This window comes from Meleagris gallopavo, chromosome 15, assembly GCF_905368555.1.
Source record: "Meleagris gallopavo chromosome 15, MGAL_WU_HG_1.1, whole genome shotgun sequence".
In the NCBI taxonomy this organism is placed as follows: domain Eukaryota; kingdom Metazoa; phylum Chordata; class Aves; order Galliformes; family Phasianidae; genus Meleagris; species Meleagris gallopavo.
The window spans coordinates 1,226,852-1,240,570 of NC_139418.1; the positions used below are offsets into that span (position 1 = coordinate 1,226,852).

At 48.8% G+C, this 13,719-nt stretch overlaps 1 protein-coding gene across 1 annotated transcript; it reads left to right on the forward strand.

Moving 5' to 3' along the window:
* The first annotated feature begins 89 nt into the window (after positions 1-89).
* Positions 90-8,999, forward strand: LOC146543300 (protocadherin beta-15-like). Its single transcript, XM_085236558.1, has one exon. It carries the CDS (start codon positions 448-450, stop codon positions 2,881-2,883), a length of 2,436 nt encoding a protein of 811 aa, XP_085092684.1. The 5' UTR covers positions 90-447; the 3' UTR covers positions 2,884-8,999.
* Positions 9,000-13,719: the final 4,720 nt, after the last annotated feature.

Below are 13,719 nucleotides of genomic sequence, written 5' to 3' on the forward strand. Positions count from 1 at the left end.
GGCGGCGAGAGGCCGCGGGCAGGAGCGCGTCCCGTGCCCGGAGCAGTCCCGGCGCCGGCCGCAGGGTGGTGCTCCTGGCCAAGGCGGCGCCGAGCGGCTGCGGGCGGGGAGAGGCCGAGCCCAGCCCAGCGCAGCGCAGCGCAGCGCAGGCGGGAGGAGGCGGCGGAGAGCGACGGCGGAGAGCGGCGGCGGAGAGCGGCGGGGAGCCCTTGTCCGTGCTGCCGTGAGGTGCGTGTGAGACGCCGCCGGGCCGGGGCGGCCGTGCTACTGCCGGGCTTCGCGCTCCGTCCGCAGTCGGTGAGGGAGGCGAGCGGGGAGGGAGGCGAGCGGGGAGAGAGGCAAGCGGGGAGCGAGGCCGCCCGTCCGTCCCGGCGCGCTGCTGCCGGGCGCCGCTTCCCGCGGAGGAGCGCGCTTCCCGGCCGGCCGGAGGGTGTCCGCCGCCCCGCCATGGCGGCTGCGAGGCAAGTGCTGTGTCTGTGGGCTTTGCTGGGCGTGCCGCGCGTTCGCTGCGAGCCCATCCGCTACTCCGTGGCCGAGGAGGGCGAGAGCGGCTCGCCGGTGGGCGACGTGGCGGAGGACGCGGGGCTGGCCCCGGCGCAGCTGTCGGCTCGCCGGGCGCGCATCGCCTCGCCGGCCGGCCGGCAGCACTTTCGCTTAGAGCGCGGCAGCGGCCGCCTCGTTGTCGCCGAGCGGCTCGATCGGGAGGAGATGTGCGGACGCTCCCGCACCTGCACGCTCGCCTTCGAGCTGCTGCTCGCCGACCCGCTGCAGTTCTTTCCCATTGAGGTGTCCGTGGAGGACATCAATGACCACTCGCCGGTCTTCCCAGACGAACGCGTGACCTTTAGGATTCTGGAAACCAGCGACCCGGGCTCCCGTTTCCCTGTGGAGGCTGCTCAGGACCTGGACGTAGGCAGCAATGACATCCAGGCTTACAGCATCGTTCCTGAGAATGAGTTCTTCGCTGTCTCCTATCAGACTCACGGTGAAAGTAATAATGTTCTTGAACTGGTTTTACAGCTGCCTTTAGACAGGGAGGAGATGCCAGAGTTGGATTTCACCCTCGTTGCCACGGATGGTGGCTCTCCACCGAGGAGTGGTTCCACTCAAATCCACATCATAGTTCTGGATGTAAATGACAATGCTCCCACCTTCACACAGAAGCTGTACAATGCAAAGATTTTCGAAAACGCTCCAGAAGGCTCTGTGGTTCTCAGAGTGGTAGCCACCGATGCAGACGAGGGAATTAATGGTGACATTTCCTATCAGTTCAGCCAAGCAGCAGTACAGATCCTGTCAGCATTCATCATTGACCCCAGTAGTGGTGAAATCCGTATCACGAAGCCTTTGGATTACGAGGTTGCACAGAAAAACGAGTTCAGTGTGCGGGCAGTGGATGGTGGAGGACTGTCAGCACTCTCTAAAGTGTTGGTAGAGGTGGTGGATGTGAATGACAATGCACCAGATATCGTGGTCAGTTCTTTCAACAGCCCAATCCCTGAGAATGCAGCACCTGGCACTGTGGTCGCACTCTTTGATGTCAGGGATCAGGATTCCGGTGTGAATGGGGAGATCAGCTGTGCCCTCGAAGAACAGCTGCCCTTCTCCCTCCGGCCAGCCTTTAAGAACTACTACGAGCTGGTGACCGTGAGCGCGTTGGACCGGGAGAAAACAGCACGTTACAGTGTAATCGTCACGGCAGCAGATGCAGGGTCTCCTCGTCTGAGCAGCAGCCACACGTTCACCGTGGACATCTCCGACGTGAATGACAACGCGCCCGTCTTCAACCAGACGTCGTACACCATGTACGTGCACGAGAACAACGTCCCCGCGCTGCTCGTTGGGGCCGTGAAGGCAACGGATGCGGACGCGGGAGCCAACGGCAAGGTGAGCTATTCCCTGGTGCCGGCCCATCCCCCAGAACGAGAGCCGTGCTCGTGCGTGTCCGTGAACTCCGAGAGCGGAGCCGTGTTCGTGCTGCGGCCGCTGGACTACGAGCAGCTGAGGCAGCTGGAGGTGGTGGTGAGCGCTGCGGACGCGGGCTCGCCTCCCCTCAGCAGCACCGTGGGCGTCCGCCTGCTGGTGGTGGACGAGAACGACAACGCGCCGCTGGTGCTGCACCCCAGCGCGCAGGACGGCAGCCCTCCTTGGAGCGAGCCGGTGCCCGCGTGGGCCGAAGCGGGGGACCTGGTGAGCAAAGTGGTGGCCGTGGACGCCGACTCGGGTCAGAACTCGTGGCTTTCGTACCGGCTGCTGAGGGCCACGGAGCCGGGGCTGTTTGCCGTGGGTGCCCAAAGCGGGGAGGTGCGGCTGAGGAGGCCGCCGACGGAGAGGGACGCCGCGAAGCAGAAGCTCGTCGTGCTGGTGCGGGACAACGGGCGGCCGCCGCTGTCGGCCACCGCAGCGCTCAGCGTGCTCCTCCTGCACGGCTCCTGGGACGCTCAGCTGCCGCAGCAGAGCCCCGCCGCACACGAGGAGGACGGCGCCCTCACGGCCTCTTTAATCGCCGCCTTGGTCTTGGTGTCGCTCCTCTTCTTGGTGTCGGCGGCGGCCTTTGCGGCTTGCAAGGCGTGCAAGAGCAAGGAGCCGAGTAGCGGGCACGTGCTTTACGGCCCCAGCGGCGTGCAGAGCTATGTGGCTGATGGCGCCGCTGCCGGGACCCTGCCCCACGCCTATTGCTACGAGCTCAGCCTCACCACGGGCTCGGGCAACAGCGAGTTCAAGTTCCTCAAACCCGTCCTGCCCAGCCTGCCAGCGCAGCACTGCAGCACGGCGGTGGCTGGCGACGACGCTGAGCATTTCCCTGCCGTCCCTGTCGCCGCGGGGGATGCTGATGTCGAGAGCCCCGGGATGCAGTCTGTGGGACACTTTAACGGCTTTTAATTAGCACTGGCTCTGCGCTTCAGGCAGCATCATGGCTTGTTTATAGCAGCTCATGTAATCTGATAGTTAACTCCACGTCTGCTTGTTTAGATCTGCATTTGTAATTTACATCCCGTTTCACAAGAACATAGCTGTAATCGGAAGCTGTGGATATTAGTAGGGAAACTGAGAGTGTGCTTTCAGAATCTCACGTAGATTTCAGTCCCTCAGCCTTCTAGCTCTTGCCACAACAGAAATTCCCTGTCTTTCAAGACGTCCACACACCTGTGCTTATGCTGCCAGCCCGTGTGTCAGCTGGATGAGGACAGACCGTGCAGGATGTGAGGCTGGATTTTGTGCCACCTGTTAAGCGAGCAGAGTTCATCAGTTGCCATGGTTGGCTTCCTTTAGCAGATGAGGGCTTCCATCCAAGCCTTTCCAGGCACGCCACTGAGTGAGGAGAGTGGGACCTGCCAATGCTCCAGCCTGGAAATACGTTTGTCCTGCTATCTTTAATCCTCCAGCCACGTCCACTCGATGCACAGGGAGTTGCAGCTTTGCTTTGTGCACATGGGCTGCATTCTCTGACGTTAATGGACATCATGAAGAGGGTAAGGAAGTTTTTTGTTTAAATTCCCCGTGATGCAACTTCCCTATGTCTCTTATTTTGGTTCATGTTGAATGCCATCGGTGTGTACTGCTATCCTTTGCAGTGAAAGATTCTTTTTGTGTTGAAGTGCTTTTGTATGAATGTTTCGGTCATTCTAACTTGAGATGGAGCAAGAGCAGATAGACCTGGGGCAGAACTGGCATGGCTGACGATCCACTGGAAGCCTCCTGGGCAGCATCTGTGTGTCTAAGAGAGGTTGTGAGGGCTTGGTTGTTTGTATTTGTCTAGAATGCCTCGTGTTCCCTCTACTGGCTTAAGAGTTCCAAGAGGTGCAGGCATTGCATTCTTGCTTTGCAGAGTTGTGCTTCTCCCTGTGTATGCTGTGTGCTTTGCCTCCTGGTCACGATGTCTCTCCATGCAGCTGTGCTCTTATCCAGCTGCTCTGATGCATTTGCCTGCAGCTCAGCTGTTCAACTGGGTCATTGCTGAGTGCAGCAGGCAGCAATACAGCTGCAGTGGTGGTGTTGGGACACACGGTAACACATGGGTGTGCAACCTTCTGGCTTCCCTGGGCTGCAGTGTGTAAATCGGAAATGTGGAGGCTGCATATTGGTACATTGCTCTGAAAGTAATGTCTCCTGTTTATTTCCTTGGAAACTTCAACTGATACAATTAGCAGAATAACACTGTTGGATGGTGCAGGTTGGCAGCTACAAAACACTGCTTTACAACATGGTCACCAATATAGCCCAGTGTATCCACGTGTGGTGAACTAAAGCCTGAATGTTGCGCTCATAATAATCTGCAGAGTGGAAGTGACCCTCTGTTGCTACTGCTAGAACACATCACCCACCACCTTCAGGTGCTCAACTAAATTGTCTGGTCTCCATAAGCATTCAGCAAGTGTTGCTCAGTGTCCGTGGTTGGAATTTTTTCTGCATGGAGTTCTTCCCTGAGAAATGTTGCTTCTCCCATTCTTCTATGTCAGATGGCATTTTGTCAGACTGCCCCTCTGCTGCCATCTGCCAAACAGTATCAGAAGGTAATGGGATACCGGTGGAAAGGTTCAACCTCTGCTGTCATTCCGCCAAAGTCTGCCTTGGATATCATGGTCCACCACAATAAATTGTGAGGCATAACTTTCAGAGCAACCCTCATGGAATATACAATCTTGTTATTATGTAAGTTAAAAAATATTTACATTTATGATATCGTTCTTAAATCTTTTTAAGAATGTCAAACAAAATGAGGAAATAAGTGTGATGTTTTCGTGATAAAACCAATGCATCAGACTGGTATGGTGGGAGTGGATGCAATTCTTACTGATGTCTCAATGTCTTCATTAAAGATTTTTGATGAAATGTTACTCTTCCAGTGTTTCATCTTTGAAAAATGATATTCAGAAATGTACATACAACCAAGAAGCAAAGACATGAGCAAATGTTGAGTGTGAAGTGAGAGAAATTTCTCTGTGGTAAGATAGGGATTGTGAAAGTCTTCCCCAGGCAGGGCTCTAGCTGCATGGCCCAAGGTGCAGAAAGCAAAGGTAAGAACTGGGAGAAGGAAGATCTGCCTGCTGTCAGTGAAGATCAGATGGGTGATCATCTAAAGAACCCGCAGGTGGGCAAGTGAATGGGACCTGATGAGATCCATCCATGGGTTCTGCGGCAGATGAAGTTGCCAACTCTCTATCCATCATATTTGAAAGGTCATGGCAGTCTGGTGAAGTTCCCACTGATTGGAAAATTGGAAACATAGCCCCATTTTCAAAAAGGGACAATCAGAAGATGCAGGGATCTGAAGGCCACTCAGTCTCACCTCTGTGCCTGCCGAGGTCATGGAGCAGGTCATCCTGAAGGCCCTTCTGAGGCACCTGGAAAACAGTTGAGATGATTGCTGTTAACCAACAAGGCTTCACCCATGGCAAGACATGCCTGAAAAACCTGGTGACCTTCTGTGATGAAGTTACAGAATCAGTGGATAAATGAAGAGCAACTGACATCATCTACGTGGACTTGTGAAAGGTTTGATAAGGTTCTGCATGACATGTAGTCAGCACAATGGAGAGAAATTGATTTGATGGACAGAGCTGTCAGTGCTGAAGGAATTGGCTGGATGGTCACGCTCAGAGAGTTGTAGTCAATTCTGCGAAGTCCAGGTGGAGACCGTAACACATGGGTGTGCAACCTTCTGGCTTGCCTGGGCTGCACTGTGTAAGCAGGAAATGTGTAGACTGCTTATCGATACTTTGCTCTGAAAGTAATGCCTCCTATTTATTTCTATGCAAACTTCAACTGATACAATGAGCACAATAACACTGTTGTTTGGAGCAGATTCACAGCTACAAAATGCTATTTTAAACATGGTCACCGATATACCTATGCTTATTGACTGGTGGTGAACCTGAGCCTGCATGTTGTGCTCTTAATAATCTGTACCAGCAGAGGTGACTGTATATTGCCACTGTTAAACACATCACCCACCCCCTCATGGTGCTCACATCCCCTGTCCGATCCCCGTAAACATTGAGCAAGTGTTGATGAACAGCAGAGGGTTCAGTTTTTTCCCCTTGGAGGAGCTCAATTACGCATCGTTACTTCATATACATTTCCATGTCAGATGCCATTTTGTCAGACTGCTCCTCAGCTGTCATCTGTGCCTTGGTTATAAAAGGGAAAGGAATAGTGGTAGGAATGCTCATCCTCTGCTGCCAGGCCACCTACATCTGCAATGGACATTGTATGCCACAAACAAATGGGAGGCATTACTTTTGGAGTAGCCCTTAGAATGGACGTTATTATGATTATGTAACAAAACATTTAAATTTTTATTATTTTTTTTCATAATGTTAAATCAAAAAGGGAACAGAAACACGAAACTAGTTGGATATTCACCTTTTTCTTCGTCCTTTATGACGAAGTTATGGTACCTGTGAATAAATGAAGTGCAACTGATGTCGTGTACTTGTACTTAAGAGATGATTTGATATGGTCATGCGTAACATCCTGATCACCAAATTGAAGAAGAAATGGATTTGATGGATGGATTTTGATTTCTGGATAAAGAATTGGCTGTGTGGTTGCACTCAGAGTGTTGCAGTCATCACCACAATGTCCAAGTGGAGACTGGTGATGGAGTTTGGCCCTCAAGGGTCAGTGCTGGGACCATTTCTATTTAACATCTTTGTAAGTGACATGGACAAGGAGATTGAGTGCACCCTAAGCAAGTTTGCAGATCGTACCAAGCTGGGTGGTGTAGTTGGCATGCTAGAGGGAAGGGATGCCATCCAGAGGGACCAGATCAGGCTTGGGAAGTGAGCCCATGCCAAGCTCATGAAGTTCAAGCAAGGCAAGAGAGAAGTTGTGCACCTAGGTCAAGGTAATCCCTAGCTCAAATCCAGGGTGATCAGAGAACAGCTTGAGAGCAGCCCTGAGGAGAAGGATTTGGGGGTGTTGCTTGATGAAAGGCTCAAGATGAGCGACAATGTGCTCTGCAGTCCAGAAGGCCAAAGCTTTCCTAGGTTGCATCAACAGAAGCATGTCCAGCATGTTGAGAGCGGTGATTCTGCCCCTCTACTTGGCTCTCTTTAGACCCCACATGGAGTACTGTGTGCAGTTCTGATGCCTGCTACACAAGAAGGCCATGGAGCTGTTGGAGCAGGTCGAGAGGAGGGCCACGAAGATGATGAGAGGGCTGAAGCAGGTCCCCTATGAGGACAGGCTGAGAGAGCTGGGGCTCTTCAGCCTGGAGAAGAGAAATGCTCTGAGCGGATCTTATAACGGCCTTCCAGCACATGAAGGGGCCACAGGAAAGTCTCTGTGTTTTCACTGGCGCTGAATGGGAGCCTGCATGTCGCGCTCATATTACTGTGCAACAGAGGAGGTGACTCTCTCTTGCCACTGCTGAAATACATCATGCAACACGTCATGGTGCTCACATCCACTGTCTGGTCTCCATAAACATTCAGCCAGCCTTGATGAATGTCAGTGGGTGCGATTGTTTCTGCAAGGAGGAATTCAGTATACATCGATAGTGGGTCTGCGCTTCCAGCAGCCTCATGGCTTGTTTATAGTGGCAAATCTCTTTTGATCGTTAACTCTATTTCTCTGGGATTAGATCTGCATTTCTAATTTACATCCCATTTCTCAAGAATGTTATGTGTTCGCTCTACTCCCCTGAAACTACAACCACAACATCATGTAACTCTGGACAGCCTTCACACCCAATTTCTGGGACAGCTTAGTGGGTTGTCCTTTAATTAGCATTGTATCTGTACACGTAGAGGTTTCATGACTTGTGTTATATTATGATCTGTGTTATGATACCTCACTATATTTTCTCCAGAGTCAATGTACATTTTCTTTTAGAATGTCACCATCATGCTCTTTGAGAACAAAGCTTTTTTACTCTCCTCTTCAATATAAAAACATTAAATGATAACTAATAATTTTCTCTCTTGTAGGCAGACATATTTTCTATCTGTTTTGTGACCTTTTCTGATATGCTTCTGAAATGTCTTTATTTCCTTGTTATCCCACTGATATCTTGTCCCATTTGCTGCTTTGTGAAGCTACGGACCTCACTCTTCCTTCTCAGTTCTGGAACAAAACTGTGAGAGTGGGAACATAAATCCTCTCCACTGGAGAATGCAGCATAGCCTACCTGCCATTTCAACTGGGCAAGGAAGCTGTGAGGTCTGTGTTACATTGCAGTATAAGTATTACTGTCTTTTTTTTTTTGCTGGATTACAGATCTCTTTCTCTCTGACATTTGTATTTTGCCTTCTGGTCAGTGTCTTCCCATGTAACAGTTGTTTCTACATGAATTGCACTAGTGCTTCCCAAGAAGTTGCTCTCATCCACACATTATGATATATGTTCTTGCATATTAACTATCAAAATGGGCCATTTCTCTGAGTCCAACAGTTCTCTAAGAGAGAGTAAAAAACTGCACAGAAAGATTCTATAAAGTGTGGATGATGTGTCTCCTTTGGGTTGCCTCATAATATAGCAGCACTATTAATGTTGTGATAAGCTTTACTGAGCTGTGCAAATATACATTACGTATACATTGTGTTTGGATGCATTATAGGACAAGTCCACGAGTTGTCTCATAGGACATGGAAGTCACTACCAAGATGAGGTATGCAACAAGGACTTTCCTATTTGGCCTTCATTCCTGTTTGCTGAGGCTTCTCTATATGAAAATTTACTATGATATGATTTTCCAGGTTTTTCTTACAACTCTAGCGTTCTCTCACTTTTTTTTTTCCCCTTTTCTTTTTCTTTTACGAACTCAGTTTTAACTGTCTTATCTATTCCCTTTAAGAAGTACTGTCACCCCACATACAATAATTGATTATTGGGATGATATGTGGTAGGCACTAAATATTTGGAAACTCTCATGGCATGTTGAGCTGAAGTTATAAACTGTGTATTTGTAAATCAAGATGATCTTGTCTGTAATACAAGAAATAAAAAAACACCTGAGTGCCATTCCTTCAATAAAAGTAGTTGTTGTGGATAAAGACTCTCCAGTGTTATTCTATTAGGTTTATGGAATATATCATGCCATCTAGATACATATAAATCTGTGAGTCCCAGTAAGATTCATGCCAGGGTACTGAAAGAGCTGGATTATGTCATCATGAGACACCTCTCAATTATTTTTTATATATCTTGGGAATCAGGAGAGGTTCCAGTTGACTGCATGTTGGCAGTCATTGCCACTGTTTGCAAAGAGGGAAAAATTGAAGACATTGATAATTATAGGCCTGTCAGTCTCACTTTGGTACCTGGCAAAATTACAGAGGAGATTTTTCTGGGAGTTACTGAAAAGCACTTGAAAGTCTATGCAGTCACTGGTCACAACCAACATGGGTTCACGAAGGAAAAGTCCTATTCAATGTGCTTAATCTCCTATGAAAAGACTTCCCACCTAGCTGACCAAGGAAAACCAGCTGATGTAATCTTTTGGGATTTCAACAAAGCTTTCAAGACTGTTTCTCACAGTATCTTCCTGTACAGATTCTCCAGCATATGGCTAGACAAAAACATAATATGGTAAGTGAGCAATTGAATGATGAGTAAGACTCAAAGTGTTGTGGTAAATGGACTTCCATCAAGCTGATGACCAGTCACTAGGGGGGTTCCACAGGGCTCCATTTCAGGGCCAGTTCTCTTTAGTATTTTCATCAGTGACCTGGACTTAGGCCTTGACAGTATCGTAAGCAAGTTTGGGGATGATACCAAACTGGGAGGAGATGTTTATTCTTTCAAGGTTAGAGAGACTTTGCAGAGAGATCTTGAAAATTTGGAGGGTTGGACAACAACCAACCGCATGCAGTTTAACAAGAGCAAGTTCTTGATTCTGCACATGGGACAGGGCAGTCATGGATATATGTTCAGATGGGGAGATGAGAGGTTGGAGAGCAGCTAGCAGAAAGGGAGCTTGGGTTCCAGCTGGCAACAAATTGAATCCACATCATAATATACTCTGACAGTCAAAAGGGCCATCCATACTCTGGGGTGGATCAGACCCAGCACTGCCAACCACGTGAGGGAGAAGATTGTTCTGGTCTGCTCTGCCTGATGTGGCCTTACCTCAAGCACTGTGTGCAGTTCCAGGCAGCACAATGTAAGGACATAAAACTACTAGAGATAATCCTACGAAGATGGTGAAGGATCTAGAAAGTTGGACATATGAGGAGCAGCTGACATCCCATGATTAGTTCAGCCTAGAGAAGAGGAAACTTGCAATGAAGGCAGGAAATGGGCATGGTTGGATTTGCTGGTCAAACTGATGGATAAGAACAAAATGCACGAGCAGCAGAAGCTGGGATGTGAGGCCTGGGAATAATATAGGAATGTCATCCAGACATGCAGAGATGGGATTAGGAAAGCCAAGGAACAGGTATACCTAAACTTGGCAAGAGATGTGAAAGGTAACAAGAAGAGATTCTACAGGTACATCGATCAGAAGAGAAAGGTCAAAAGAAGTGTAACCTCTCTGATAAATGAGATTTTCTTTGGACCTTGACTGTAGTCCTAACTGAGGGAGTTTGTGAATTCTCCTTCCCTTCATGGATGGGACATGACAACAAATCTGTATGACATGCATCCTGATGGCTGATTTATTTGCTAAGCCACTCTCATCATATTTGAAAAGTCATGGCTGTCAAGTGAGTTCCTCAGAGACTGGAAAAAGGGAAACATCACTCCCACTTTTAAAAATGGTATAAAGAAATATTTGAGGAACTACATGGTTCTACAGCATGGTGAGCTGTATTTCTGTGCCTATGAAGACATGCAGATCCTCCTGGAAGCGAGGTTAAAGTGCATATAAGAGAAGGAAGTGATGTAAGACAGCCAGCACAGCTTCACCAAGGCCAGATCTTGCCTACCCAACCTGGTGGCCTTCTACAATGAAACAACAGCATCAGTGGACATAGGAAGAGTAAGTGGTATAATCTACCTGGAATTGTGCAAGGCCTTTGACATGTTCCCACCCCACATCTTCATCTCTAAGTTGGAGAGAGAAGAATTAGAAGGGTGGACTATTCAGAGGAAAAGGAATCAGTTGGATGGTCACAGCCATAGGATCATAATAAGTGGTCTTTGTCCAGGCGGAGACCAGTGATGAGTGGTGTCCCTGGGCACAGATTCATCTTGGGACCAGTGCTCTTCAGCATCTCTTTCAACAAGCTAGACAGTGAGAATGAGTGCATCCCCAGCAAGCCTGCAAATAACACTGAGCTGAATGGTGTAACTGGTATGTCAGAAAGAAGGGGTACCATCTAATGGACCTGGACAAGCTGGAGAAGTGAGCCTATATGAATTGAATGAAGTTCAACAAATGCAAGTGCAAGAGTCAGGGCAATCCCAGATATGTGTACAGACTGGGAGAAGAATTCCTTGAGAGCAGCCCCTTGGAGATGTATTTGGGAGTTCTGGTGAATGAAAAGCTTGACACAAGCCGGCAGTGTGCGCTTGAAGCCCAGAAGGCCAGCAGTGTCCTGGGCTGTATCAAAAGAGGGATGGCCAGCAATGTGAGGCAGGTGATCGTCCCCCTTTATTCTGCCCTCATGAGGTCCCACCTGGAATACCATGTGCAGGTCTGCAGCCCTCAGCACAACAGAGGAACAGTTGGAGTTAGTACAGACAAGGCCAGAAAGATGATCAAGGGACTGGAGCATCTCTTCTATGAAGAAAGGTTGAAGCAGCTGGGCTCACTCATCTGGGGAAGAGAAGGCCTCATTGCAGTCTTCCACTACTTAAAGGGAGCTTATAAATAGGCAGTAGAGGGACTTTTTAGATGGTCTGATAATGATAGGACAAGGGAGGACAGTTTTAAGCTAAAAGAGAGGGGATTTAGATCAGATGCTGAGAGGCAATTTTTTACCCTGAGGGTAGTGAGGCACTAGCACAGGATGCCCATGGCTGTGGATACCCCACGCCTAGAGGCATTCAAATTCAAGGTGGATATGACCCTGGGCAATCTGATCTAGTAGGTGGAAATCTTGCCCACACCAGGAAGATTGGAACTGAATGGGCTTTAAGGTCCCTTCCAATCCAAGCCATTCTATGATTCCATGATTCTATGACTGTGTGATTCTTCAATTCTATGATACTGGGTGTATGGGAACTGTTGAGTGATGGTCTGAACCACTGATTGAGCACCTGGGGAAAGGAGCGGATCAGCCCTGGGAGCACAGGTGAAGGCAATTCAGCTGTGTGACTGGAAGGGTGGAGCCTGGCTGCACCTTTCCTAGATCCCATTTAAGGGCTGACTGCAGTAGGGGAAGATCTCTTTTTGAAGGTCTTTCTCTTGTAGAGCTTTCCTCTGCAAATCTGAAATCTCCTGATACAGGTAAGCAATCTTTTTCCCTTCCATTATAGCATCTTTCTATTGTGCTGATCCTCCCATTGTGTTGATCTGTCCAATTACTACACTTAGTTACTGAGATACTATGACGCTATTATAATAGCGTACTATGAAACTGAGGGGAGATCTCATGGTGGCCTACAGTTTACTCACAATGGGGATTGGAAGAGAAGTCACTGATCTCTATCTGGTGATGTGAACAGGACCTAAGGGAATGGTATGGAGCTGCATCAGGGGACAATCAAGTTGGGTATAAGGCAAAGGTTCTTCACTGGAGGATGGCTGGTTGCTGCTGGTCCTCAGGGCGGTGGTGATGTAGCCAACCCTATCACAGTTCAATAAACATTTGGATAATGCACTCAGAAATATGGTTTGAAATGTGGCTGGTCTTGTGTGGAGCCAGGACTTGAAATCAGTGATCCTTAAGGGTCCCTTCAAAATATGGATTTCCTCATTCAATGAAAATTCTACAGAGAAACCAGGGTTTTTGAAAGGCTAGAAGACTTTTTCTTATATGGTTCCTTGACTGGGGTAAAAATGGGCAAGCACGTTTGCTCAGGTTGGAGATGTTGCCCACAGTACATAAAAGAAAATAAGGGAAGCAGCGACCTGCTGGCTGCTCTCTGGGGACATTATGATCCTTGAGCATAAAGGCTGACAGGACAGCTGGGCCTCGAGGGGAGTGGTGAGTTGTGCAAAGTCTAGTTGGAGGTGGGTTTGGGTGTACCCCAAGGGATCAATACTTGTTTCAGTTCTCCTTAACATCCTAATTAAGGATTGAATGATGGAGGAGTGTACCATTTACAAGCCTGCAGACGGCACAACCAGGAGGAGTGGGTACAGCAGAGGGTCATATTGCCTCCCAGAGTGACTTGGACAAGCTGGAGGAATGGGAAGGATGGTCATGGAATTCAATAGGGAGAGATGCAATGTCCTGCGTGTAGGGGCAAATATGCACCAGGAAATCAGCTTGGTGGAAGAGGCTACAAGAACCCTCCACTGGACAGTAAGTTGAATGTAACTCAGTAGTGTGCCCTTTCCACAAAACAGTTAACAGTGTCCTGTGTTGCATTAGACAAAGCATTGCCAGCAGGTTGAAGGAGTAATCCTTCCCCTCTGTTCGCCCTTATTGAGGCCACACCTGGATCCAGTTCATTACTCCCCCCGTAAAAGAGGGTCATACTGCAGGGGATCCTGTCATATAAATAAACACCAGGAAAAATGGTATAAAGAAGATGGTTGGTTCTGTGCTGTCCAGTGCCAGTACAAGAGGAAACAGTCACAATCTGGAACAAATGAGGGAGCACTAATACAGCTTAAGTGAAAATAGAAACACTCACAGCTGAGTCTGCTTGGCATGTTGC

Coding starts and splice junctions, on each gene's coding strand:
- LOC146543300 (XM_085236558.1), top strand. CDS start 448: ATGGCGGCTGCGAGGCAAGTGCTGTGTCTGTGGGCTTTGCTGGGCGTG.